This window comes from Uloborus diversus, chromosome 8 (assembly GCF_026930045.1).
Source record: "Uloborus diversus isolate 005 chromosome 8, Udiv.v.3.1, whole genome shotgun sequence".
NCBI classification, from domain to species: Eukaryota; Metazoa; Arthropoda; class Arachnida; order Araneae; family Uloboridae; genus Uloborus; species Uloborus diversus.
The window spans coordinates 60621372-60647008 of NC_072738.1; the positions used below are offsets into that span (position 1 = coordinate 60621372).

General features: G+C 34.1%; 1 protein-coding gene across 1 annotated transcript in view; it reads right to left on the minus strand.

The window, feature by feature from the left end:
* LOC129228058 (aminopeptidase Ey-like) overlaps nt 1-25431 on the minus strand; it is a 164083-nt gene extending 138652 nt beyond the window's left edge. The window contains exon 1 of the mRNA XM_054862693.1: nt 25273-25431. Within this exon, the coding sequence (XP_054718668.1) occupies nt 25273-25352 (80 nt within the window). The 5' untranslated portion in view covers nt 25353-25431. The remainder of the gene's footprint in view (nt 1-25272) is intronic.
* Nucleotides 25432-25637: the final 206 nt, after the last annotated feature.

Here is a 25637-nt window from a genome sequence, read left to right on the forward strand (position 1 = left end):
TTTTCTAAATTGAAGTTCTTCAGGGGAAGGACATCAGTTTTCCATCATTATTCCACCGAACAACTAAAACTTATTCTACATTTTTTAAAGGGGACGAGAGTTAAGGAGAGAATATTTCGAAGACCCTTCTTTTCTGATTGACTAGAAAAAAAAGGGGGGGGGGGGTAGTGAAAAAAGAGAGAAGAACTTAATCTTCTCTAAGTAATAATCTGCATCTGTTAATATTTTTAATTTTAAGATTTTTACTGAAAGAATTTATATTCCCCCCCCCCCCCCCAACATTATTTGCTTTTCTTTTTATTAAAATATCTTCGCTTTCCTGAGACCCGATCTTTTCTTGAGTAAGGGGTATGGTTCTCCTGACCCCTTCTGACACCATTGCCTAGTGCCCTCAAACACAGGGATCCCATCCAAACTTTAACATTCTGCGGCAGTGCGGCACCCTTTGAAGAATTAGAATTTTCTCACGTCATCCTAGTCTAGTTTTATATACATATTACTATTACTATGGACACTTCGCAGCACCCCTCACGTCTTAATGCGCCATCCAGTTCGGAAATTCCTATTCTAACGTATTATAATTACTTGTCATTACTATCATTATTTATTTATTCTTTTTTTTTTTCTTTCTTTGTTTTTTGGTAGCTAAAAGTTTGGAAATTATTTGTGAGCTAACTAAAACGAAATAATAACTACCTTTATTTAAATTTTTTCACCAGATTTTGGAAGGGGCCCGGGCCCTCTCAGTCCCTCCCTTATATACGCCCTTGCATACATACGTCTACACACAGACTACTACTCACTAACACACACAGAGATGTTACGAGAAAACTCGAAATAATTATAGTCGGGGGTGGTCAAAATGGATATTCCGGTTGGCCGCCGGTTAGTAGGCACATATGTAGTTGCGGACGAGCGGAAAAAATTAAAACATTCATTTGGGGGTGAGTGAAATGGACATTTACACTGTAAAAACAATTCAGAAACGTTTCTGGAAAATAATGGGCAGCTAATGTGCCCATTTCTACAAGTAATATATCTTGCAAAATAAAAAAGGAATGTTTCCCGTTAAAGTTCACTAACCTTTCTAAAACTATCCTGGAACCTTTCTGAAGAACTCAGAAACCTCACCGGTTAAAGCCAGTCGTATGTTAGGAACGTTCACAGAAAACTTAAGTTTACGAACATTGTTTGACACCTTCCTGTTTTCCCAAGAACGCTCTAAGAGCATTATTGCAAACACGACCAAAGCTAAGACAGAGTTGCAAGTACGCACCAAGAATCTTACTCTCCTGCAGTTGTTGAAAATACTACGAAATCTAGATATGAATTCGCTCTTTTTGGCAGGACCAATCCTAGCAGGTGTGCAGAGTGTGCGCTGCACAAGGGCGGCCAAAGCAAGGGGCGGCCGCTGGCCGCATCATATAGTTCTTATAATCAAGCAAAATTCCTCAAGAATTTCTCACAAGATAACTTATAATAAATAGAATAAATATGCTGATTTTTAAATGTTCAACTGTCGAAGTATGTGTCGATTTTCCGACAGCATAGCATAGTTTAAGAAAAATAGAATGTTAGAGAACAAAGGTATTTATTTATCTTACTATGAAATGCGTTTTTACGACTAATAAATGGTATCTATTACTTTCTTCAAATATATAAATTGTACCTAAGGAGTTTCTTACTATAAAAAATTTCTTCCTTTTTATAAGATCAGTCTTCTGTCCCCCCCCCCTTTTTTTTTAAATTTGAACTTGGCATAGAAATTTAAAGATTACATACAGACGTTAAAGATCAGTCAAAATATGCAAATTACTCTTGAGGGGCGGCACATTAGGTCTTTGCACACGGGCGGCCGACACCCTAGGATCGGCCCTGCTTTTTGGGAAGAGTCATTCTGAACCGACCGTAGTCAAATTGAAGCCGATACACTTCATAAATACGCTCTGTCAATCTTTAAACTGGAAGCTAAAAGTATTTTTCACAACAGTAATAAGTCTGCATGCCTGCAACTCGTTGCAATTCAGAAAACTTTTTAACAAAGATACTTGATTTTCACTAAAAGTGGATGAAAACCTGTGAAGTCCCGTAACGTTCCACGGAAATAATCAGTGACATTTGGGTTTCCGTTTTTTTTTACTTTGTAGGACGAAATTTCAGTTAAAACAATGCTTCTTGAACGTCGTACAAAAAAGCGAAAAAGATAAATAAAATGTTTTTGAGCAATCACGATTGCTTATTGCTTTTATTTGACTGTTTTGATGTCCTATGATTTTATTTCCCCCCCGCCACCCTCTGCAACATCACCGTCGGCCGGCTCCTCACGATGCTGCTCCTATAGCGAAAACCGTCTCCAGGTTGCGTCCATATCCTACACACACGCGCATACATACACAACTACACACACGCGCATACATACACAACTACACACACACACACGCACACACACAAACACACACACATACACAAACACATGCACACACACATACACACATACACACACAAACACATACACATACTCCGCCTCCCACGCACACAAACACTCATACACACAACTACCCACACACTCATGCCTGCATACAGACACAAAACACACACATACACATACCCCCTTCACACAAACACACATACCCCCTCCCCACATACATAAACACTCACGCCTACATAAACACACTCGTGATTGCGAAAAACATTATTTGAATTCAAGATGTCAAAACTCATTCTCTGTGTTGCGAGATTCTGTGTGTTGCAAATTCTTGATAAATTTAATTAACGTTACCTTCGCGATGTGATTGAGGGAGGCAGAATAATGGAAACTACATATATATATATATATATATATATATATATATATATATATATATATATATATATATATATATATATATATATATATATGATTACGACTTGCTTTGTCTCACAGTATTGTGAAGGCAACGCAGATCTCAATCACTGCATTAGGACGCTACCAGGCTAGTTTGCATCAACTATGTAAGACCGACAAGAGAGCTCGCTGCATAAAAAAGAGCAATCAGGGTGGTCAACCGCTCCGCATTTTGCGAAACTGCTCCGCAAAAATAGCGAAACTCCGTTGCTCCGCAAAGAAGTTATTTTGCTCCGCATTTCCTGTTTGGTCTTAATTCTGACCATGCTTATGAGATTTTAATAAATCTAATTTTGATAAAATTTTGCTAGTTTATTATGACGGGCATGCAAATATGGGAAATTAAATATGCGTGTACTCAAAGCGTGACATAGTGTTTACAGCTGCACAATTACTTTAAAAATAATTATTTTTATGCCAGTGCGTAAAATGATTATTAAAGCTCAAAAACAATTTTAGATAAGAGGTTTAAATTTTTTATATTGAGTTACTTGCAAAATACCAAGCTGCTCCGCAAAATTTCAAAATACTCCCCAAAAGCACCACAGATACTCCACAAATAGTTCTTTCAAGGTTAGCAACCCTGAGAGCGATCATAAGGTACAGTCGCAGAAAAAAAAGGAAAACGAAACACTCGTTCGCATTCAAAGACTATTAAGACTAAGGGTCATTACATGTCAAATCAACGAGGAAAAAAAAACACTTTTGCGATTAATGTCAAGTTATTCTTCTAAAATTCACGCAGCTTTGAGTCTACCCGCGTGATTAGGGATTGCAATACCGGTATACCGAATACCGGTATTTCGAGCAATTTTGCAATTTCGTAGTACCGGTATTTGCTGAGGGAAATACCGGTATTTTCGGTATTAGCTAAAATAATAAATCGTTTTTATTTAAGAATTTTAAAATCAACTTATTAAATATCTACAGTCGACTCCCGCTACAACGCGATTCGACTTACGTGAAATGGCTACAACGCGAATTTTTCCCGAGTAACGAATTTTAGAGGTAACGCGAATTTTTCGTCCACAACACGAATTTTTTTGGAAGGAAGTATCGGCTTCGTTATTGGCTACAAAATATTGATTTCGTAAATGTTATTACATCCCTTTAAGCATCACTGACAGCGAAAGTTCTCACACCAAACTAATCTACGCATCGCGTTGTTAGTGCATCAGAAAACCACTCAGCATCTTTCATTTATTCATTTTTTTTTCATTCTAAATATTAAAGTTGATGAAAGTTCTGGCACCTCAGTGGCACTTTTATCTAAAGTTTGTGAAGATGGGGGGGGGGAGAAAGTTTCTGATAAAAAAAGGGGGGAGGAGGGGCTAAGATTCTCGGTATGCTTGAACAACTACAAAACGTCGACGGTAGCACGCTATTAATATAAGTGAATCTTTCATACGTACAATTAAAAGTCAAAACAAAAAGATATCCGTAAGAGTTCTGAACTTAGTTTCAATATTGAAGCTTGCAGAGCAGTCTAGCAAAGTAAATATTATTGAAATAGGAGCTGCTCTTGTATTGTGGATAAAAGAGATAAGAAAGAGGGGCTGTTGCCCCAAATTGAAACGTTATGAAAGAAAAGGCGAAGCAACCGTATTTAAAAATGCATTGGATAAGAATAACGATCTGATCATGGATATTAAAATCATTGTCTTCATTTTTTAACTCATAAGTATTATTACTGTGTCTACTGTACAGTATAGTGCAGCATTTTAATATTAGTACATACTTTGCGAACCGTGTTGTTTTATTTTATGTCTATCCCTCCCATTGATCATTCATTTTGTGCATCTTAAATTATTTCATGTTGAATAAAAGTTTTTTTTTAATTTTTAAATACAGTAAAAGTTTAGTTCTTTATTTAAGAAACTATAGTGTATAGTTAAGGAATGTTTTAAGCAGTTTTAGGGGTGTTTATAAGTGTCTAAAAGAATTCGGTATATTTTTAAAAAATTGGTATACATATATTTTTCCATAACGCGAAATTTCGACTTACGCGAGGAGTCTTGGAATACATCCCTCGCGTAAGTCGAGACTCGACTGTACTTATATTTTAAGTGTAAATTTATTTTCCCATGATACAGAACCGAAATCAATTTATTGATGTAAAAATTCAGCTTCAAAAGCATGAATTAATAGAATATCATTAAATAAAAGTCTTTTGTGCACCATATATTTATTTTTTCCATTTCCCTAATCGCTCATTTTGCCTTTCGGAAAAGTTAATTTCCAGTGTAATTTTGAATGCCCCTCCCCCCTTTGTCCGATGAACAATTTATTCAAACCATCAATTGCAGGAATGCTTTATGATTTTCTTTCTTAAATATTTGTCTCAACTGTACTAAATTTTGACAAAAGCTGTTTCTTGTTAGCATTACAAATGGCAATTTGTTGGCACCAGTATTGGTTTGTTATGCCGTCTCGCATTTGGCTTCATACTTGGCAAGATAATATTTAGAAATTATATATTGCCTTGAAAATTTGCATAAGAGAACAAGAAGTTCTGTCTAGAACTAAACGAGCCTACTTTCCCATATAGCCATACTACTTTCTAGTACCTGATCAATATTCTCAAAAATAGCTAAAATTTGCAAATTGTTTCAAATATATTTTTTAAATATTTTAAGCTGTTTTCTAGGATTAAAATATTCCTCACTCATCTTTTTAAAAAAAAAGCAGCAAATTTTAAACAAAACAGTCAATACACTTTTTTCCATTAAAAAAAAATCTTTAACAGCTTTCAAAACGAAAAAATAATAATTAAAATTAATAAGCTTATTAAAATAAATACATCATATAAAAAAATCGTTTCTTTTTCCCCTGTTGCCAAAAATAATTTTTTAAATGAATTGATGCAATTACCAAAATAAATAAAAACAATAAAATGTCAACTTAAAGAAATAATTTTCATTGTCGAAAAAAAAAATCGTCTGCGTATATCTTTATGTAGAAACATGAATGACTTCGAGTTTATTCGCCGAAAACTGAATGAATAATTAAAATTTAGCGTCAAAATAAAAACAAGTCATATCAACAATATATATTTCACAGTTAAAACCATAGCTGCGGAGCCGGAGTCAATCTCATTTTGGGATAAAGGAGTCGGAGTCGAATATCCAAAAATCAGAGTCAGTCATCTGTCCTCCGAGTATAAATTTTTACCAAAACTACGAAGTCAGAGTCGAAGTCGGGGAGTCGGAGTACGATTAATTATCGGGCACAGGAGTCGAGTCGGAGTCAGGTGCCCCTGAATTCTCGGAGTCGGAGTCTGGAGTTTGGCGTCAAGAGCTGTTTCCAACAAAAATTGTTTGAAGTAAATCCGCCTTCAAGTACGGAATCTACATTGACTTTCAGTTTCCCCGTAGGCGCTAATGTTAAGGGATTTGAACTGTTCAAAATTGAACGGAAAATTGTTCAAATCAAAAAGATATTTTATATACAAGTTTTTCATCAAAAGTTTTTTCCAACAAAGTTTGTTTGAAGCAAATTCACCTCACAGTTCGGAATTGTCTTGAATTTCCCCGTAGGCGCTAATGTTAAGTTTTTTTGAACTGTTCAAAATTGAACAAAAAATAGTTCAAATCAAAAAGTGAAATATGGGAATAAGGTGTCCTCGCCGAGATCTTTCGAACAAAAAAAAAGTTTGTTCGAATCGGACTATTCATTCAAAAGTTATTGGGGGGGGGGGGGGGGGGGACAGACGGACAGACATTTTTCCCCATCTCAATACCCTACTTTCCAATTTTTAATTTTTCAATATTTATCTAACTATTTTATTTATTTTTGACTTTTTTTTTTGTTTTTCGGGATATTTTTAAGATGCATTAAGCCTTCTTTCATGCTTTTTTCTTCTTTCTCTGACTTTTACTGGGAAAGTAGGCTAAAAAGCATAAATATATTCCACGAATTCAAAGATACTTTCAGATATTTACATAATTATAATTGCAAAGAATTTTAAAAAGAAAGCTAAAACGAATAAGAGAAACCAACAAGATCAAATTTAGTCAAGTTTATCTTAAATTTCAAACCAAAGGGCTAATTAAAAGTAAACACAAACCCTTCCTGTTCAAGAGAAAATGATGTTAATATTGGAAAAGTATCGTATCTCAGGAAAGAAATTTTAACTAGCTTTAAACTCAAAAAATAACAGAAATACACACAATACGAAAGAAATACACACAAAAGGGTTTATCCAAAAATGACATGCAACAGACCGAATTTTTTTGAAGACAAAATACTTTTAGGCAATTAAATTAGAGGAGGCGTATCACGCATTGGTAACAGTTCCACCGACCTGCTTGAATTCAGAAAGAGTAGTTTCAACTGTTGGAAAGTTGAGCACTAAAATGAGTTTCATGCTTGGAGACAATTCAATAGATGCATTATGTTTTTTACTAGTATTGATTTTTTATTATGACATTTGTTCCTTCATTTTACATTTGTTCACAATACGTTTTCATAATAATACAATTTGTGTACAAAATTATGAAACGTGGCAACGAACCAATATGTTTTCAAGCAATTTTTGAGAAAGTTCAAATACCGGTATTAATACCGGTATTCCGGTATCACGGTTTAAAAATACCGAGTACCGGTATTGAAATTTTGGTGATTACACGTGATGATTGAAAAAAAAAAATGTTTTTTGGACTTTTTTGAAAGGTAGTTTTTTGTGTGAGACCTACCGAAGTACTCGAAAAATGGCAATAAGTGACATTTCGGGTACTCACAAAAATTTCTTTTACTCAGCCTCTATAGGAGCTAGAGTGGCGTTCTAGGTGTCATTTGAAAGCTATTTTTACTGACGTTCTCATCATAATGTATGGCAGCAACCCTTGGCAAGGTTAAGTCACATAGATATTTCAAGGTCATGAAAATCATTATTTGACCTTGGATATTTTAAAAAGTAGATTTTTTAAAAATCTGAAAAAAAAATTTTTTTACTTGTCAATGTGGTCTCCACCATTATAAAAATATTCAGAATGGGACAGCAATGAGATCAAATTTAAATTTAATCGTTAAATATTTCGATGAAGCAGAATAATGCAATTTTTCCCACTGTGCGGTTGCTGATCGATAAGGAATAAGTGAAAATCCAATTCCTTTCACTGTTACAAACGTGTGAAAAAATTCAGATGACACTGCAGTTGAAACCATGATGGAAAAAAAATGACTTTCACTATCTCAACATTTAAATTATTGAAATTGAGATGTGAGCCATAGACAATGATGACATCTGGAGATATTTACAGAAAAAAAATTACTCTTCATAACCCATGGTTTGCACATTTCAACTCTTGCTTTAAGAGTTCGTTTTATGGAGGGGGGGGGGGGGGGGTCATGACCCTCATGACCCTCCCCTTGTATCTGCCCCTGATTCCAAGTTGATTACAGGAAAATTACTGACTTTTATTAGGAAATTTTCCTGTTTTATGCTATATATGTAATTGCAAGAAATTTGCTTACTAGATGGCCAGGAATAGGATTTTTTGTTCGGGTAGAGGCGTCAAGTTTTTTTTGCATTTTCATGAAAGAATCGTTCCTAGCAACTCACTGGAATGAAATATAACACAACAATGTTCTGATAATCTTGGTTGCGACTTAGCATTTTTGTGGTTAGAAAGTAAATCATAAAATTTAAAATTAAGTAGAGTTTTTAAAGTGGTCGTCAGAGAAACAGAACATAAAAATATACTGAAAAAAAAAAAAAAAAAACTAACTGATGTCGTCTATTACTGCAAGTCATCTTTTTAACGTCATTACAAATGATAATGGTGAAACGATATTTTTGAATAATTTTTCATTTTGTAAAAATAAAAAGAATTTCATACTCCGAAATTATGTTCTTCATTTACGACAGGACAGGTATTTGTCGTTGCTGCGAAGGGGTCTAAAAACTTGAGGTTATTGTAACAATGATTCTGGTGGATCACATCCTCCGAAACAACAACAAAATGTACCGTAATAAGTGACGTCATGGCACACTCAACAAATCATCGATCTTCATGTACAAGTAATTTTTAATCGTGTAATAAAAAATGCCCAGTAAGAATGATTGGGGTTGTGTTTATTAAATTATCTAGTGCCAATGACGAGTTTTGATATCGTCGCTGTCGCAAATGGATTGGGAAACCCACAATAAATTACGCAAAGAACGGCTGACTGAATCAATGAATCAAAATAAGTCTTTCAATTGTAATATATATTTCTTCAAAACAAAAAATATATTAAGAAGTGCACTGTCTTTTATAAAATAGATCTCATCGGAGTATTGCCAAAACGAGATAACAAATGAAGTAAATAAAAGGTGACATAAATAAACGAGTTCTTTAGTTTCAATACACATTTATTTTGATGATGTAATTTTTATTTCTTACAAACTACTGCCACATATAATGCTTTTTCTGCAACAAGAGAGGAAATTCATCAACAAAACAGCGCTAGAGACTTCTATTTTATAATAATGGAATCATTTGTTTTGTGAATGTTATGCTTTTTTATATGCAAAACGCGCATCGATAGAGACAGCTGTTCTTAGTTAAACAGTTAATTAGTAATTTCAATTACAATAAAGATTTTAGTTCGAAATGTCTTTGAACTGTTAATTTTTTTTCTTCCCTGTTTTAGAATTGTTTTCAGTAGTAGTATTGTCAGTCCCGCTTAATCGGGTAACGGATAAACGAATACCTTGCTTATACGAATAAAACCTCCCGGAACCGAATATTTCTGCATAGACGCAATATTAAGGATCCCTGCTTAATCAAATAGTTTCCTCGGATAATCGAATAATATTGAGGAGCTTTCGCGAATATTTTTGCTGAGAAAATTTTGGAATAAATTAAATACAAAAAATGGGGCCGTGGTAGCCCGATCGGTAGAGTGTCGGATTCGGGGCCGGAGGGTCCTGAGTTCGAACCTCGATGGTCGAAGATCCACCGTCGTCATTAAAGGGGACTGGGCGACGTTAAATATGCTCGTGGTCTCAATGTCCTCCAAGTGAAACGATACCTCTGGGGGTTCTAGCACCAGGTAGCTATTAGCTCCTGGACTAGTTCTAAATTCTCATTAACTGTACGATCCGGTGATAGTGCTGCCATCTATCGGTATAAAAAATAATGGAGGCAAGGCACTTAGTATGCAATCCTCGACATAAATACAGTTGTAGTCAGTTGTGACTCGAAATCGGAAATACAAACAATTACTGACGTAAAAACATAAAGTAATATTTTTCTCCGACAACGGGCAAGAAAAATCAACATTCATATTCCATCAAAACATTTCCAAGGTTCTTCTAAATTTCTTTTGTCTCTGCCATAACAAAAAAAATAAAATAAAATAAAATAAAAGAATTCGATAATTGAATTAAAAAACACAAAGAAAAATATACACAGTTTAAACGGTAATAAAATGATAAATATTAAATGTAAAATACGGTTGACTAGGAAGGGAAAAAGGGAGTCAGAAAAGTGTTCCCAGAAGACCTTGAGCAAACAATTCTCTATTATGGACTGTTGTAAGTTACTTTTTATAATTTTCATGCATGCTTGTAACACACATAGTAATTGTCGAACTATTTTGTTCTTTAACTTACTCTTTTAGAAAACTGTATGGAACTCAAAAGGTAAAAAAATAGGCTTTAGTAGATTTTGCATAGATGAATTAAAAGGCAAATTCGACAGCTCTAGTGACGTCACTCAAACTGACATTTCCGTTGGAGTTGAAATACAGTCGTGACAAAATAAGTATAATTTCCAAAAGAAATTTACACTCAGTTTCTGCTCTATTCAACAAACCGAGTTAAGAATTGATTCTCCTCGAAAACATTGACTTTGCTGATTCTGGGAATAAAACGGTGAAATAAAGCTTATTACTTTTAGAGGACGAATTCATTTATATTGATAAACATGATGGATTTCATTTATTAAATTACTCAAGCAACCGAAAGTCGCAAACCAATAACGTCTGAACTGGCTGGAGCTGGAAGTGAAATGTAAATTCGCCAAGCAAATGCATATTGCGAATTTTGGATAATACTATTTTAAAAAACACGATTTATATAAATATTCAAAAAGAATGCGTACGTGCGCAATATGTTTTCACTTTAAATTTAAAAATTTCGACTAATTCTGCAAATATTGAACGGTTTTTCAGTTTTTTTGTTCATTTACTAATTATGATACAAAACTTCAAGGGGACCCTCAGGGCGGGGGGGCGGGGTATTATGGCGCAAGTTGTGCCATAATCCCGCCATCAACATTTTGTGGGGGATTTCTTTTTAATTAATTTTTATAAATTTATTTTTGATTTTTTTAAATTTAATTTTATTTTGTTATGTTTACATTTTATTTCACTTATTTATTTTGTTAGTGTGTGTATATATGTCATGGGCGTAGCACAGAACTTTTCTCAGTAAGTAATAATAATAAAGATAATTGAAAATAAATAATTACGTCCATAAAAAAAATAAAAAAGAGAGGGAGCTAAAAAATAAAAAAAAGGAAAGAGGATTGAAAAAAATGGAGTGGGGGAGGGAGTACTGGCACGATTAACTTTGGGGGCGAGGGGATGGTCACCCCTGCAGAAGTTAGTAAATTACGTTTTTTTTTTTTTTTCAAAATGTTATATTACATTGAATTTTTGACAAAACGAAACTCGCTCCACATCATGGTCATTTGATACCATTTTTTGGTAATATTTGACATGCAGGGAAAGGCTTTATTTTGACAAGGCTGAACTGGATTCGGTAACTTAACTGTTTTACTGTGGTAAGACGAATTTTAGGAGAATGAAGAAACGAAGAAGTGGTCAACAATGAACGCTATCTACTGGAGTTTAAGATTCATCCACCGGAGTTAGGGTTTACATTTCAACCATCCAATTGCCCCAAACAGGCAATCAGGGGCGTACACAAGTGGGGAGAAGGGACACCTTTTTGTCCCGGGCCCGAACCTGAAGGCGGCCCGATATATTTGAAATGATAGGTGAAACATAGGAGTTAACAATGGAGGGGGGCCCCGTAAAAGTCATTTGTGACGGGCTCCAAAATTTCTGTGCACGCCCCTGCTGGCAATTACTTCGTTCAAATGTAAAAGCAATTTTCAGCCGTTATACCTTGACGGGCGATTTTCTAGTTTTTTGGTAAACCGCAATATATTACAACATGTGTATCAAATTGTAATGCTTGAACTACGTATTATACTGCCGTGTACAAGTAAAGGGCTGTGACTGCAAAGTTTTTTTTGAGCAATCACGATTGCTTATTGTTCTCATTTGACTGTTTTGAATTCCTATCATTTTATTTTCCCACCAGCACCCTCTGCCAGCACCACCGTCGCATCGGCCGGCCTCACGATGCTGCTCCTATTGCGAAAACCGTCTCCAGGTTGCGTCCATATCCTACACACACGCATGCACACACATACACACACTCACACCTGCGCACAGACACAAACACACACTCCTACACACACACACATACACACACTCATGCCTGCACGCAGACACAAACACATATGCCTACACCTATGCACGCGCTTACACACACAGCACGCACACACATGTATACATACACACACACACACGCACCCACACATATGCGCCTTCACAAACACACACGCGCATTCATACACACATACGCTCGTGATTGCGAAAAACATAATTTGAATTCAAGATGCCAAAAATTCAAATTAATTTTTTTTTTTTTTTTTTTTTTTTTTTGCATTTTTGTTATTTTTTGTACGTTAGCTTTATTGTGCAAGTGTGCTCATTTAGTTTCCGCTGAAGAAAAAGTGCGTAGACAACGTCTAACTACCAAAATTTCCCTATTGTTAGTACTGAATTCAAAGCACGAATCTTTAAACATCTTCAAAATCTCATTTCTGCAGATGCTGCCGTTTACCTACGCACGGTAGATATACTTTGACCTTTAGAGCAAATTTATTCTTTTTTTGACTGGAAACTACTAATACAGTGAAGAGCATAGTTAAAATTCTGCTATATAGATGGCGCTGAAAACTTAAAATATCAATTAAACAGTGCCCTTAAGATAAGCTTATTCTAAATTTATTTTATCAATTGAGCAATCACAAATTGATTATTATCCTCATTTGACCAAAGTTGATGTTGCTCTGATTTTTCAGATTACCATGACGACTTAAGTATGACTTAAATAAAAAAAAAGTTGTTTTTTTTTGTCTAGAATTACGTTTTTTCAGGGAAAACGGAAAAACATATTTGAACTTAAACAGCGAAACTTCATCTAAATACAAAATTTTCAGATTACTAATTCTCATCATTTAAGATTGATAAGAAATAAAAATAAATAAAGTTATACGCTGTATATAATCTTTATCATAAGTGTACTGGTAAATATATATATATATATATATATATATATATATATATTATATATATATATATATATATATATATATATATATATATATTATATATATATATATATTATATTAGGGTGGTCCTTATTTATATGGGAAAATATTTTTTTCGGAATTCAACAAGTGACGCCCCCTAGTTTTGTGACACTATAATAAAAAGTAATCTGTGCAAAATTTGAACTCGATCGATTAATAATAACACGTGCCCCTAGGGCGTTGAACTTTAACACTTTTAATAATTTTCCCACAAATCGAGTTTTTACTCTAAACCCCGTACATCGTTTCTCCTAGGTTTGCAAAATATTTTTACAGCGAGGTAGCACTAAAATTAATCTTTTTAATTACTTCATATCATCTAAAGACTTTACATTGAATAAGAATGAAATAGTGCTTTAGAAACTTTACCTTAATCATATGTTTTTCTCAATGTCTTTCAATCGTGTGCATTTTCTTCCGAGTCTTGGACTGTCTGTAAACTAAATTGCTTTTGTGACTCAAATTTGGTAAATTGATTGTGAAATACTTCGATTAATTGTGCTCCTCTTTCAATTGTATCATTCACAACTTTCAGTATTTTAACGATACCTCTTTCCTTTAAATAGCTTCCTTCATTTTGCCAGGAATCAGAATCAAACAGGAAAACATCTTTTGGTGTTTGTAACTTATCAAACAATTTTATTGACTTGTGATTGATTCCATAAAGAGGAAGATCTTTACTAAGGAAGTATTCCAAATCATCTACTGTTATCTGAAAATTTTTATACAGTCATCAGACACGCTTTCCTTATCAGCAAGCATTTTTTGGAGTAGTCTTTTCCTATCTTCAAAGTTAATTCCTTCATCTAATACGGATAAAGCTACTAATTCATCCCTTAAATACCATAAGTGATTTATGAATTTTCCAATCACTGCTTCTGTTGCATGTTTGTTATCATTTTGTACGCTGCTAGATTTTTTAGACACATAATATTATTTAAAGGAGCCTAAATTGTGTTGCTGCGAAAAATCATATCTTCAAACAGCATTTAACTGTAAAACAGCATTTATGGGCTTTCTCTTCATGTAAGGTCAATTTAAATTGATTCCGGTTTATCGGCGTTTTTTTTTTTTTTTTTTTCAGTTACATCTGGATGTAGCTTTGTATCCCAGTGAATAACTAAAAAATCTAAATTTAAATTCATGAAATTTGATTTTACCTCTCGAAGATTTTCTCTTGCTCTCTGAAGGGATGTCAATTGATCACAAGGTCATTTGGATTTAAATTTACTGCATCTACATAGGCTGTTAATAAATGAACAGCATCTTTGTCCCTAATACGGCCTTTGTCTAACAGTGATGAAAGGCGAGCCGATATCAATAGTTGTTAAGCTTTTTTTCGTTGTAGTAGAACAGATATAGAAAGAAGTTTCAACAAGTTAGGATAGATACCCATTTCGGTTTCTAAATCCTGTGAATTGGCAAGTAGAATTTGATGATAATAAAGGTATATGTACCGAAATAGAAGAAAATTAATTTAAAGTATAAATTTTTACATTATTCCGATCTGGACATTTTTAAATTTATATTTTAGGCATGGAAAATACAGTATATTTTTATGTTAGAGTAATCGAGTATTTTTCAAAAGTTATACTTCAAGAATTAAAAATTGCATAAACATATAAGTATATTTATAACTAAAGGAACAGCGAATTAAAATATAATTGTCAGCATTATATTTATAGCTATGAAATCTAGCGACCCTATTTGCCACACCTATAACATACACAGTAAATTTTTTAAAGCAACACCCCCAAAACCTGGAGGAGGCAATTTGTTATCGTCATCATTAAGGGCCATTCATTAATGGCCTTTAGAATCCCTTGTGTCTATATTGGTTGAAAGAAATATTCGCCTGCCGCTTGGTTTGAACCGAGCGCAAAATAGCGGTATGACTGACCCAAGGCCATTGGTGTACATGAAGCCTCTGTAACATGTAAAATTTTACACAATGAAAGTGAGAGAATGGTCAGTCTGGAAGTAGCAACATCTATTCAGGTTCAAAATTACTTTAAATATGAAATTAAAGAAAACTTTACATAAAAATGAGAAAATCCGCAATTTTTTCTTCGAAACTCAAAAAAAAGGGGGCCCTAGGGGCACGGGTTAATATTCATGGATTGACTTAAAATTTTGCAAGGATCATTTATATGTATAATGGAACAAATTGAGGGGGCGTCGCGTAAAATATCTACAACTTCAAAAATAAGGACCACCCTAATATATATATATATATATATATATATATAAATATATATATATATATATATATATATATATATATATATATATATATATATATATATATATATATATATATATATAATTTCATATTGTGGAAATTTATCAAATTTTGATACGCTTAAATGTCGTGCTTTCGTTTTCTAACTGAATACTATTTTGTTCTTCATACTTACTGCTTTTTTACTTTTATGGGTAAGGAAGAAGCTTGATTTTTAATCACGTCAACGCGGTGTGTTTTGAGTTCTTTCAGTTGAAATTGAAAATGAATGAAAGTAGCGATTGTTTCTGACAATTATTACTGACCCAGGCAACGCCGGGTATTTTGGATAATCTATATACATAAATGGTTACGTCTGTCAGTATGTTCGGGGTAAACTTCAAAACTACTGGACCGATTTTAACCATTTTTTCACCACAGATAGCTACATTACCAGGAAGAAACATAGGCTGTAATTTATTTCTAAAAAACTTAGTTTAAAAAAGTTATGATGGAAAACAGTAAATTTCATGTAATTTCCCCATTAAATGATTAAATATAAAACCCATTGTTACAAAAATTCGTTGTCTTACAACAGCAATATTAATAGTAATCATAATAATAATAATTTTGAATCAAGGCTTCTCCGGAGCAAACATGATTTTATAGTCATTTAAATATTTGGAAACTCTGCTTTTTACACACTTAGGAACACATAGTAGAGAGGTTTTTTTTTTTTTTTTTTTTTTTTTTTTTGTGTGTGTACTATTCAATTAAATAAATAAAGCGCAAGTTTTTTTTTTTTGGTGATCTTTGTTTTTGTTAGTTCATATTTTTCAAATTCTTCACATTTTTGCATGCTTAAATGTCGTGCTTTCGTTTCTAACTGAATACTGTTTCGTTTTTTATACTTATTGCTATTTTACTTCAATGGGTAAGGTAGAAGCTCGATTTTTAATTACGTCAAAGAGGTGTGTTTTAAGTTCTTTCAGTTAAAACACAAAACGAATAAAAGTAGCGATTGTTTCTCACAATGGGGTGGTTTCCTTCAGTCAAAAGTACGTCTTTCAGTAGATAGAATAGGCAAAAAAAAAAAAAAAAAAAGCATGGAGCCAGAAAATATTTTTATTTTCCCAACAGTTTTTTTTTAAATTAATTTTTTTAAATGTCCGATTTTTCAAACATGGCGCGGTCTTGATAACGTCACAAATGATGGACTTCGCCGCATCTTTCTACTACGTTTCCACGTTATGATAACCAAGCAGTGAATTGTTTCCAGGATTTTGTTTTCCCAGGACAGCACAAAGACAACACAATAGATGGTGGTGCCATCTATGGACAGTTCGAGAGACAATTTAGAACCAGGCCAGGAGCCGAATAACTTCCTAGTCTGGCACCCCCAGAGGTATCGTTTCACTTGGAGGACATTGTGACCACGAGCATATTTAACGTCGTCCAGTCACCATTAATGACGACGGTGGGTCTTCGACCAGTGAGGATCGAACCCGAGACCCTCCGGTCCCGAGTCCAATGCCTTACCGATCAGGCTACCACGGCAAGCAGTGAATTAAATATTGCACTCTGCGCTTGTTATCAATCATATCGTTGCCAATACACGTGAGTAAAGATGCGAATTAAATATTTTGCACTGTGAAAATGGGGCACTGAATGGCATTTCATCAATTGTGATGTCATCGGCAACAGCCGTAAACAATAAAAGCGCTCCGATTTAAGTAATTTTTAAAAAAATTTAAACGTAAACAAATTTATCAAAAAATAGTCAGATCATGTGTTCTTAAGCATGCTCTTTCAGAAAAAAAAAATACGTTTAAAATTTTGGAAACGACCCCACTATTATTGACCCAGGCAACGCAGGGTATTTTTGCTAGTTGAACATAACATATTACCGCACCCTAATAATATAAGACAATCACAGTCTAACCACTATTTCTTTTTTTATGGATATGCCTCGTATTACCTGTTCTAGAAAATCTCCAGTCATAATATGATGAGCGCAAATTTCCTGTCCATATCCATTTTATTCCATTTCTAGAAGCAAAAAACCAAACTCTTGCGAAAACCATCTCCAGTTTGCTTCCACACACACACACACACACACTCATGCCTGCACACAGACACAAATACATATGCCTACATACACACATACACATACACACACTCATGCCTGCACACAGACACGAACACATATGCCTACATACACACACACACGAATGCACACACAGCACTGCATACACAACACGCACACACATGCATACATACACACACACGCGTACACACTCAGCACTGCATACACTTCACGCACACACATGCATACATACACACACACGCACCCACACACATGCGCCTACGCAAACACACACGCGCATTCATACACACACACGCTCGTGATTGCGAGAAACATAATTTGAATTCAAGATGCCAAAAATTCAAATTACTATATATATAATTTTTTAAAATTTATTTTTAAGCTCCTGGTTATATTAATAAATGTTAATCTTGATAAATTGTCGATTGATTAAAAAAAACTTCTGTAGCTCAACACATTATGGTGCATAATTCAAATTTCTACAATAACTTAATGCAGCAAAAATCCAATATTTTTAAAATGTTAAGTGTATTTGCATAGTAACTTTAAAAAATAAACTAAAAGCAATTCGCAACTCCAGAGCTCGAATACGTAACCTTGCGATGGCTAACAATACTACCGAAAAAGGTAAAACATTCCGTTCCACGTGTTTTCTTTGGAGTAAATTACTGGCTTCAGACAGTTTGTGATGTAATGTAATTTCGGAGGAATAGTAAAGAAAGCTTCACGCGAACACGATGAAAATTTACTGTCATTCACAAAGCTTCAAAGCAAGTTATAAGTTACGGCATATTTGCTTTTTCTACCTTTTTCATTCGCCATTAGGCAGTGATGGCAGTGCCCCCTATAGTTTACTGGAGTTGCGAATTAGTAGCATCGTATGTGCTGACGTTACATTTTTATGTGTGCACGAAAAGTTCGAACTCAAATAACACATTCCTTTCTATTCTGAATACTTCGAACTCCAAATCCATTCAGTTTTAATGTCGTACTACGCGAAATACAAAGTCTCACGTGCTGAAATTAAAGTCATCTTCTAATACGAAACATAAAAATGAAACCTTTTAGCTTATGATGGAATTAAAAATTGTTTTATCGAGTAACAATTGACGGATAACAAAGCCTTATCATTCAAATTTTTATTTATCAGCTATTAAATAAGAATTGCATAAACAATAATCGCGACACAAACTACGTTCCTTGATTACTTTTGTGACTTTAAGAACAAAGTATTATGCATTGTTTCATTAGTAAAAATTGCTCCATCTATTTACATCATTTGGAAATATTAATCTCATTCGAAGTGGCAACACTTCAGAGCAGCTGATATTTGAGTCGCTTTATTAGAAAGTTATTGTTATACATTACTGCATTACGTTTCTCAGAAACAGTATTCTTCTTCACGATAGTAAACAAATTCTTTGACATAATTTATTTCATTATTTACAGTTATAAATAAAGACGAAAAAAAAAAAAAAAGAAAAGAAAAATAGCATTGTGTTCGAAAGAAGGTTTGTTGTTTTAATACCTCTGGAAAGAAAATTAGATGGCTGAACGATCGTTATTTTATGGAATCTTGTGACAGGGAATAAATGTTTAAAAAAATTCTATAATCATATTGAAAATGGTTTCTAGTTACTAATTTTTTTCCTTACACGAGTTTGCTGCGAGTGTATTTTCTTTGTCAAAAGGATGCGTACTGGTTTTTCTGCTTGATTACGTTTACTATATTTTTGTAATTTTCACGACAATAACAAATACTTAACAAATTTTACATCCTACAATCTCTTGTAAGGAATTTATAACTGTTTTAAAATTATTTCAAATTTCAAACTTTTCATGGTTTATCTCCAATAGAGTAGAAAGATAATTGATATCTTCCTGCGTAACCTCTTTTTTTTAATTAAAATACACGAAACTACAGTCAATTTTGACGATATTTATAACATAACTATAACATTTTGTTTATCTTCCTTAGATTTCGCTGAACGTTTCACCCCCATTCCCACCCACAAAAAATGTTCTTACTAGGTGGCTAAGTTATAGAATACGTTCAAAGAATTGCATCCTTTTTGCTTGAGTTGAGTTAAATTGGGTGGCTGTAGGCTAGACCAGCAAATCACAACCTTTTTACGGCTATCAACCACAGAATGGAGTCTATATTGAAAACATACTCGTAACATTATTAAGGAAAGTAAACACATTAATTAATTTAGTACATTATCTAATATCAAATATTATTTATAGGAAGATAAATACATTGAATTTATTTTAATCATTCAGACAAGAAAAATACCTGTTTTTTAGCTAGTTGTTATTAAATCAAGAAGTTGTCAATAAAGTTGGGTGATATTGCTTATATTTCTAACTACTGGTACCCGCACGGCTTTGCCCGTAATAGAAAAATTAAAAGGTCTTTTGGTTCGCCTGTATATTTACAAATAATGTATGGTGAATTTTCTTGCCAATTGGCTTGTACCCATGTTACGGTTCCACATTATGATAATTTCGTATCGTGCCAATTGGCTTGTGCCCATGCTAAGGTTCCACGTTATGATAATTTCGTAATTTACTCGTCTATCTTATGATATTTTTGTTCTTAAAATTGGAATAGAAAAAGAATCACATCGAATTTTCAAAAAATCGCTTCGAGGTGCACACCCCCATGCTACAAACTAACTTTGTGCCAAATTTCATGAAAATCGGCCGAACGGTCTAGGCGCTATGCGCATCACAGAGATCCAGACATCCAGACATCCTACAGACATCCTCCGGACAGAGACTTTCAGCTTTATTATTAGTAAAGATAAAGATAAAGATAAAGAAAAATAATGTTTGGTGCAATTTTGGTCAATCCACTTCGTGAGTTGGGCTGCAGGTCTTGCTTGAACACTAAAATTTTCCAGTTTATTCATACTATCGTATGTATTTTCGAATGAATTTTCTTTTCTTTACTAATAATAAAGCTGAAGGCTCTCTGTCTGGATGTCCAGAGGATGTCTGGATCTCTGTGATGCGCATAGCGCCTAGACCGTTCGGCCGATTTTCATGAAATTCGGCACAAAGTTAGTTTGTAGCATGGGGGTGTGCACCTCGAAGCGATTTTTCGAAAATTCGATGTGGTTCTTTTTCCATTCCAATTTTAAGAACAAAGTTATCATAAGATGGACGAGTAAATCACGAAATTGTCATAATGTGAAACCGCAATATGGGCCCAAGCTAATTGGCGAGACACGAAATTATCATAACGTGGAACTGTAACATGGGTACAAACCAACTGGCGTGAAAATTCACCATACATTATTTGTAAATATACATGCGAACCAAAAGACCTTTCAATTTTTCTATTACGGGCAAAGCCGTGCGGGTACCACTAGTAATGAAATAACCGTAAAAACTTGGATGGAAATTAAGCGCATTATACCAGTGAGACATCTCCGAAACAAATACTGAAAGTGTCGAAAGAGGTTGGTGGCTATCGGGGTTAATCACACATCAGTTTTTGTAGCGAAACAAGCTTTTAATTAACCTATAAAAAATTCACCCCGTGACTCTGAAGTCTACTTTTGAAATTGCTTTACGACTTTCACTTATGCCTTTTATCACTTTCGCTTTATGTTTGGTAAACATGAGTGGTGGTAAAAGAAGGAAACTTGGCATTTATTTTTAAATAAATAGCAACGTCTCGTTTATCGCGCTTGTCGGGAGACAATGAAAAAACTCGTTATATCCGGAACCGCGATATAACCGAGGTCATCAAAAACAACGATTCATCTTTCATTATTTTTATTCGATACTAGAAGTACCAGCACGGCTTTGCCTGTAGTAGAAAATTAAAAGGTCATTTGGTTCGCCTGTATATTTACAAATAATGCATGAATTTCTCGCCAATATGCAATGTTAGTTTGCTCATTCACGTTATGGTAATTTGCTCATCCACGCTATGGTAATTTACTCGTGCATGTTATGATAATTTGCTCGGTAAAATGTTCTGAAAATTGGAATACAAAAAGAACAAAATCGAATTTTCGAATCATCGCTTCGAGATGCTCGCCACTGTGCTACGAACTAATTCTGGACCAAATTTCATGAAAACCGGTCGAATGGTCTAGGCGCTATGCGCGTAACAGACACCCAGAAACAGATATCCAGAGACACAGACTTTCAGCTTTATTATTAGTAAAAATAATCGTATTATATTCAAGTGATCAGTAAGGTCTTCTTCAATAAACTTTGTTTATTGTAATGGGGGTAGTAATTGGGGGTAGCATTGTAATTGGGGGTAGAGATAGTGAAGTACGGATATAAGGATTTAAACTTTAACTGCAGAAGAATCAGTTCTGTTGAAAACATTCCTGTTTTATTAATTGCGAAAAAAAGAAAGAAGAGTTAAAAGAAATATATTTTTAACGGTGAAATAAATAATTTCGAATTTATATTTATATATATATATATATATATATATATATATATATATATATATATATATATATATATATATATATATATATGTATATGTATATATATATATATATATATATATATATATATATATATATATATATATATATATATATATATATATATATGTGTGTGTGTGTGTGTGTGTGTGTGTGTGTGTGTGTTTGTGTGTGTGTATGTATATATGTATATATATACATATATACAGAGATTTTTTACCTTTAATTCTTCAGGAGAAAGAAGAAATGCGCGATAAAATCGAAGGAGCGATATAACAAAGTACGATACAACGAGGGCTGACAATAATTTCAAACTAAAACTTGCATCTTACTTTTTCCTTGTAATTTGTAAAAAAAATTAAATGCTCAACTATAAGTAAAACTTTTAGTGAACTATGCGTTCTTGATGTTTGAAATGCAGACTTGCCTTGAATATTTGTTTGCTCTGAATTTGTATAAGTACTTTTGAGAAATTTTAAGACGTTCCGACACAAGATAAGTTAAGAAATTCTGTTCAAATATTTACTGCAGAGAGAATCATTTTCCTCACAATCATCATATAAGTATATCAGAGCTAGTTTTAATATACGGTGTATAAAATAATAATAAATCAAACAGCAATAATAATTGTTTCAGCGGAAAAGGTAAGGTGAAGAGTATTTTTTATAGGGCTTTGAAAAATTTCGGAGGGGTTTGAACCCTAAAAACCCACCCCTTAAGCTACACACCCCTTAAACTAGCCCTGCTACACATTGCTAAAATATGTGGCTACTACTGCTTCGCTACTTGTAGCACGCTACTTCTGAACACTGGACAGATCGACATTTTTTTTTCTTTTTTCGCTTTTCAAAAATTTAGCAGTCTCGCAAATTATTAATTTAAACTTATTTGTTTTATTCGTCGGATTTCTTTAGATAGATAAAACATTTAGAATGCAAGTTGGAAAAAAGTTTAAAAAAAGTTATCCAGCCACGTTTTGAAGAGGAGGAAGATCGTGAAATTGTGAGTTACAAAGGGGACGGAGGGATAATAAAAAGTGTTACATCACGCATTCTAAAAAAGAATATGTTTACGAAAAATAGCGTGACGTGTGACACTGGGGGAGGGGGGAGGTGAAGTGTGACAATTTGTAACAAAGGGGAGAGTGGTTGAAAATTCTGAAAAAAAGTGTGATAAAAAGTGACAGCCCCAAACTGTTGGTATGTGTTCCACGGCGGGAAATTCTAACGCTCGCGGTATCAAGCAGCATTGCTTTTTCATCTTCGAACTTTGCCATGGGAAGAGAAGTTCTCCAAGCTAGATTTTAAGGGCGTCTACTTTCTGTTTTTCCTTTCAAATTTTTTTGTTTTAAATATACACAACGAAAAGAAAATATTTTCAGTTTAAATTTGGCAACAAAGTATTATATATTAAAAACAAAAATATTATAGTTTGTGAATACGAAGTAGCTTTTTGAATATTGATAAATGGGTAGTATTTTTAGAATGTTAATGAATGTGTACTAGATATTTTAGAATATTAATGAAAGAGTAGTAATTTTTCGGAATATTAGTAAATGCATTACTTAGGGAAAAACATCAAAACACATGAAAAATGCACGCTTACATTATGTTTTTACACTGTAAAAAAAATTCTGAAACGTTACTGATTATTTCCGTGGAACGTTACGGGATTTCACAGGTTTGCATCTATTTTCTCGTAAAATCAAGTATATTTGCAAATGAAAATTCTGAATTGCTACAAGATGCACGAATGCAGACTTTTCACAGGTGTAAAAAAAAAATATTTTTAGCCACCAGTTTAAAGATTGACTCAGCGTGTTTATTAGTGCATCGGCTGATACTTGCAATGTACTTAGCTTCGGCCATCGTTGCATAAATGCTTCTGGAGCTTTCTTGGTAAATCAGGAAGGTTCTAATCTATTACATTAACCCTACCTTACTTTTCTTGATGGTTCTAGAGTAATGACTGGTTTTAACCGGAGAGACTTCCAAATTCTTCAGAAAGTTTCAAGAATAATTTCAGAAAGGTTAGCAACATTTAGCGGAAAACGTTTCTGGATTTTGCAAGATATGTTACTGGCAGAAATTGGGCACATCAGCTGCCCATTCTTTTCCAGGTACGTTTCTGAATTTTTTACGGTGTAAAATCCGTAAGGGGGGAGACCTGCCCTGATCGCTCAAATGACCGGCCTTAATGCGTAATATTTTTAGAGTGTTAATAAACATAATAAAAGCGCGTATTTTATGCACCTGTTTTAGGGCTTAATGTCTAAGAAAGAATTTCAGGAGCCATGTCGTTTTCAGAACTAATTTGATAGCTTAAAAAACCAAAATTCTCAGTAAAAAAAAAAGCCGCAACAAGTACAGGAACAAAGTTTTCGTGAGCGCCCATGAAGACAAGGCCCTGTTGAGACATTAGAATTGTTTGAATGTTCTTTGATAAAATGAGCAGTCTTAAGTGTCTTTGTCCGCACTTCTAAATATTGCAAACATAACGGATTTTTGTCGTCAGCTGCGTACTACATTTGGGTAACAGCAAATATGGGGAAGTAGAATGCTTTACACTTTTTCAAAAATTTTGCTTGGAAGAAGATATAAGTACTAAGTAAATGAAATGACGCCGAAAAGACAGACCCCCAGTCAGATGGCTGGATGGGGTAGAAAAAGACTTAAAAGTAGTAGGAGCGAACCGATGGAGGGCCATTGCAGGGAATAGGGTTGTGTTAGGAAAATCTTGGAGAGACAGTCTTGGCCAGCAACAGGCTGTAGTACGAGCGAAGAAGAAGAAACGAAATTTAGAAATGGTGACTTAGTGACATTTAAATCTTCATATTACCTAAAATTATAAAAAATATTCCTTTGCTGAGTTTTTCTCGAAGCAGTATGAAAAAAAAATCTAAATTGTAGTCACCTATTTGTAGCATTCACCTCACGATATATTGGTATCATATGCTTTTTATGTACACAGTGGAACCTCGTTAATTCGAGCACGCTTAAGGCGAACTAAGTTTGCGATGCCCGTCCTATTATATTTACAAATAACAATGTTTTTGGTTTTTCCGATAGTATAAACCACGGTTAAGACGAATTAATTTTAATGGTCCCCTTGAGTTCGTATTAACGAGGTTCGGTTCATAAATCATTGATATGATTCCTTACCTCGTCTCACCAGTGGCATCTTTATAAGAACTTCTATAGAAACCCGCAAGTCTGTCATTCAAACTGCCTAAGAATTCCATGTACACATCGTAATGCTCCTCTGCTTCCAATTGCCCCTTTAAATGAAGAATATAGAATTGCCTTTCTAAATCTTCGCTCGTTGAGGCGATGTCCGGTACGCTACCTTGTCCGGTCAGACGGACACTGTCCCGGTGTACAGTAATATTGTTTATATGCAAAGTTATATTGTCTGTGGGCTCTAACACATTGATTCGAATGCGCACTTTGCCGTCGAATGTAAAGTTGCTGGGTGTGATGTAAGGTTGCAATTCAACGTCATAATGTTCTGGAATTATACTCCGGGG